Source organism: Puccinia triticina, chromosome 6A (assembly GCF_026914185.1).
Source record: "Puccinia triticina chromosome 6A, complete sequence".
Lineage (NCBI taxonomy): Eukaryota > Fungi > Basidiomycota > Pucciniomycetes > Pucciniales > Pucciniaceae > Puccinia > Puccinia triticina.
In genome coordinates this window covers 676,958-679,225 of record NC_070563.1, presented here as the reverse complement: position 1 = coordinate 679,225, position 2,268 = coordinate 676,958, and the positions used below count along the sequence as shown (strand labels likewise).

The 2,268-nt window shown below is 50.1% G+C and overlaps 1 protein-coding gene across 1 annotated transcript; it reads left to right on the top strand.

The window, feature by feature from the left end:
• Positions 1 to 707: 707 nt before the first annotated feature.
• PtA15_6A69 (uncharacterized protein) lies at positions 708 to 1,750 on the top strand (the record flags this gene model as incomplete). The annotated part of the gene is made up of 2 exons (XM_053170432.1): positions 708 to 805; positions 1,606 to 1,750. The coding sequence occupies 2 exons, from the start codon at positions 708 to 710 to the stop codon at positions 1,748 to 1,750; spliced, it is 243 nt and encodes an 80-aa protein (XP_053020996.1).
• Positions 1,751 to 2,268: the final 518 nt, after the last annotated feature.

Below are 2,268 nucleotides of genomic sequence, written 5' to 3'. Positions count from 1 at the left end.
TCCGCACGCAACTCAACCAACCACCGCAATCAACCACCACCATCAACCATTCACCATGTCCAAAAAATCACAGACAAACAGCGCCGGCATTGTGGTGGTATAAATAGGCGGACCTTCAGAGAATGCCCACGAAACAGCATGGCCGGAAAGCGCGGGCAGCTGAGCTCATTGGAAAGCTTGTGAATTCCTGAGAGAGGAGAAAAGCACGCGTGCTTATATGCTGCTGAGGGAACCTTGAATGTGTGAGAATTCACGTCTGGGTGAACGGCATCTTTGAGAAAGATGCCGGGATCTCAATCAGCTGCAGAATCTGGTAAGCGAAGCAAACCATTTTCCGCAGTCAAATCAAGCGCTGCGGGATCATAAAAATGAAATCATTTTTTGATGCAAACAGGTCCAATCCATGTGAGCAGCAAGATTAGGCTCAAGGAAAATCCTGGCTCCCAACAACGCTGCAACCAATCCGGGACAGGGATTGGGATTAGGATGTATTGTATCAAAATACTGTCCAATATTTAGTATCGGGATTGTATTGTGTTTCCAATACAATACATTTTATTGGCAAAATTGTGGATTTTGCATCCAATCCGATACACAGGATCTTCCTCCTGTGCATCTCCAAGACCAATACAATACAGCCAAAGTGCGATATGTATTGGGCTGTATAGGAAAGACAGTGGCTGCGCCACAACCCAGGTGTCCTGTCCATGTCCCTTTGCGCCACCCTCCTCCAGCCACCCCGCCATTGCCATCGCACCCGCCACCGTCCACTCGCACCCGCCACCGTCCACTTGCACCCGCCACCGTCCACTCGCACCCGCCACCATCCACTTGCACCCGCCACCGTCCACTCGCCAACGGCACATAGGCAAGATCCCTTTGAGACGCCCACGGTGAATCAGAGCAGATCCGCCGCCGGAGCCCTTGAATCGCCACTGCCGACCACCCTCAAATCACAGCTCCTCCTACCACTCACACCCGCCACCGTCCACTCGCACCCGCCACCATCCACTCGCCAACGGCACATAGGCAAGATCCCTTTGAGACGCCCACGGTGAATCAGAGCAGATCCGCCGCCGGAGCCCTTGACTCGCCACTGCCGACCACCCTCAAATCACAGCTCCTCCTACCACTCGCACCCGCCACCGTCCACTCGCCAACGGCACATAGGCAAGATCCCTTTGAGACGCCCACGGTGAATCAGAGCAGATTCGCCGCCGGAGCCCTTGACTCGCCACTGCCAACCACCCTCAAATCACAGCTCCTCCTCCTTGACCGCGACGGTAAACTGGAAACCTCTCAACCACGACGGCAAACTGGAAACCTCTGGAACTTCTGTCTAGCCTCCCACAGGCCAACACCATCTCCCCTTGCCTCCCATTGGCCATTGCCAGATCAAAAATTTTGTGTGGTGCTCCTCAGCAAGCGGGGAAACAGAAACATTGATCTCTTCCAAAGCCATCAAAGCTTGCTGGATTTCTTGGCTCACAATTCCGGAAAGGTCTGCCCCCTGTCCCGACTCCCTTCTACCCCGTTTGCCTTCTATGTTTTACCCCCACAAAGTTAACCCTCTCATCAATTTTTATTCTCTCTTGCCCAACCCAGTATCGCATCAGCAAACCCTCCCTCTGAGGCCAATCCAATCAACTCCAGAAATGGCCCGATCATGTGCATCACCTTGCCAAACCTTGTCCCGACCACCATCTCGCCAGTCTACTCACATCAGAACCCCCGCCTGCTCCAACGCTAATTCTCTTCAGACCAATCAAGATTCTCAGAGAAGATCAGAAGTTCCACCAAGCCCTAACAATTCTACCGGAAAATCAAAAAGAAAGCCAAAGAGAAAGAAAAGTGGTACTACTGCCAATAAGAATTTGGACCAAGTCGATGATGTGATAGATCACAAACAAGAATTGGACAACAATAACATGAAGGTCAAGAAGTTGAGAGGGAAACCAAAAAGTTTGTTTGATGATGTTTTTGATTACTTTGAACCCCCGTTCCATGCAAATGAAGGAGATACCGTAAGTGTTTTATTCATTTTTGACTTCAAGATCACACAACTAATATATTCCTATTCTAAGGCGAGAAAATGATGTATAAGTGCAAGTGGTGCTCAACTGTTTACAAAAAAGGTGTTGGGACCAAATCGAACCTTATGAAGCATTGTGATGGTCATCAGCACCATTTGCCCTGCTCATCACAAATGGACGCAATTGATAAAGGAGCCAATCTCCCGCTCACAGCAAAGGAAATTGAGAACAACAT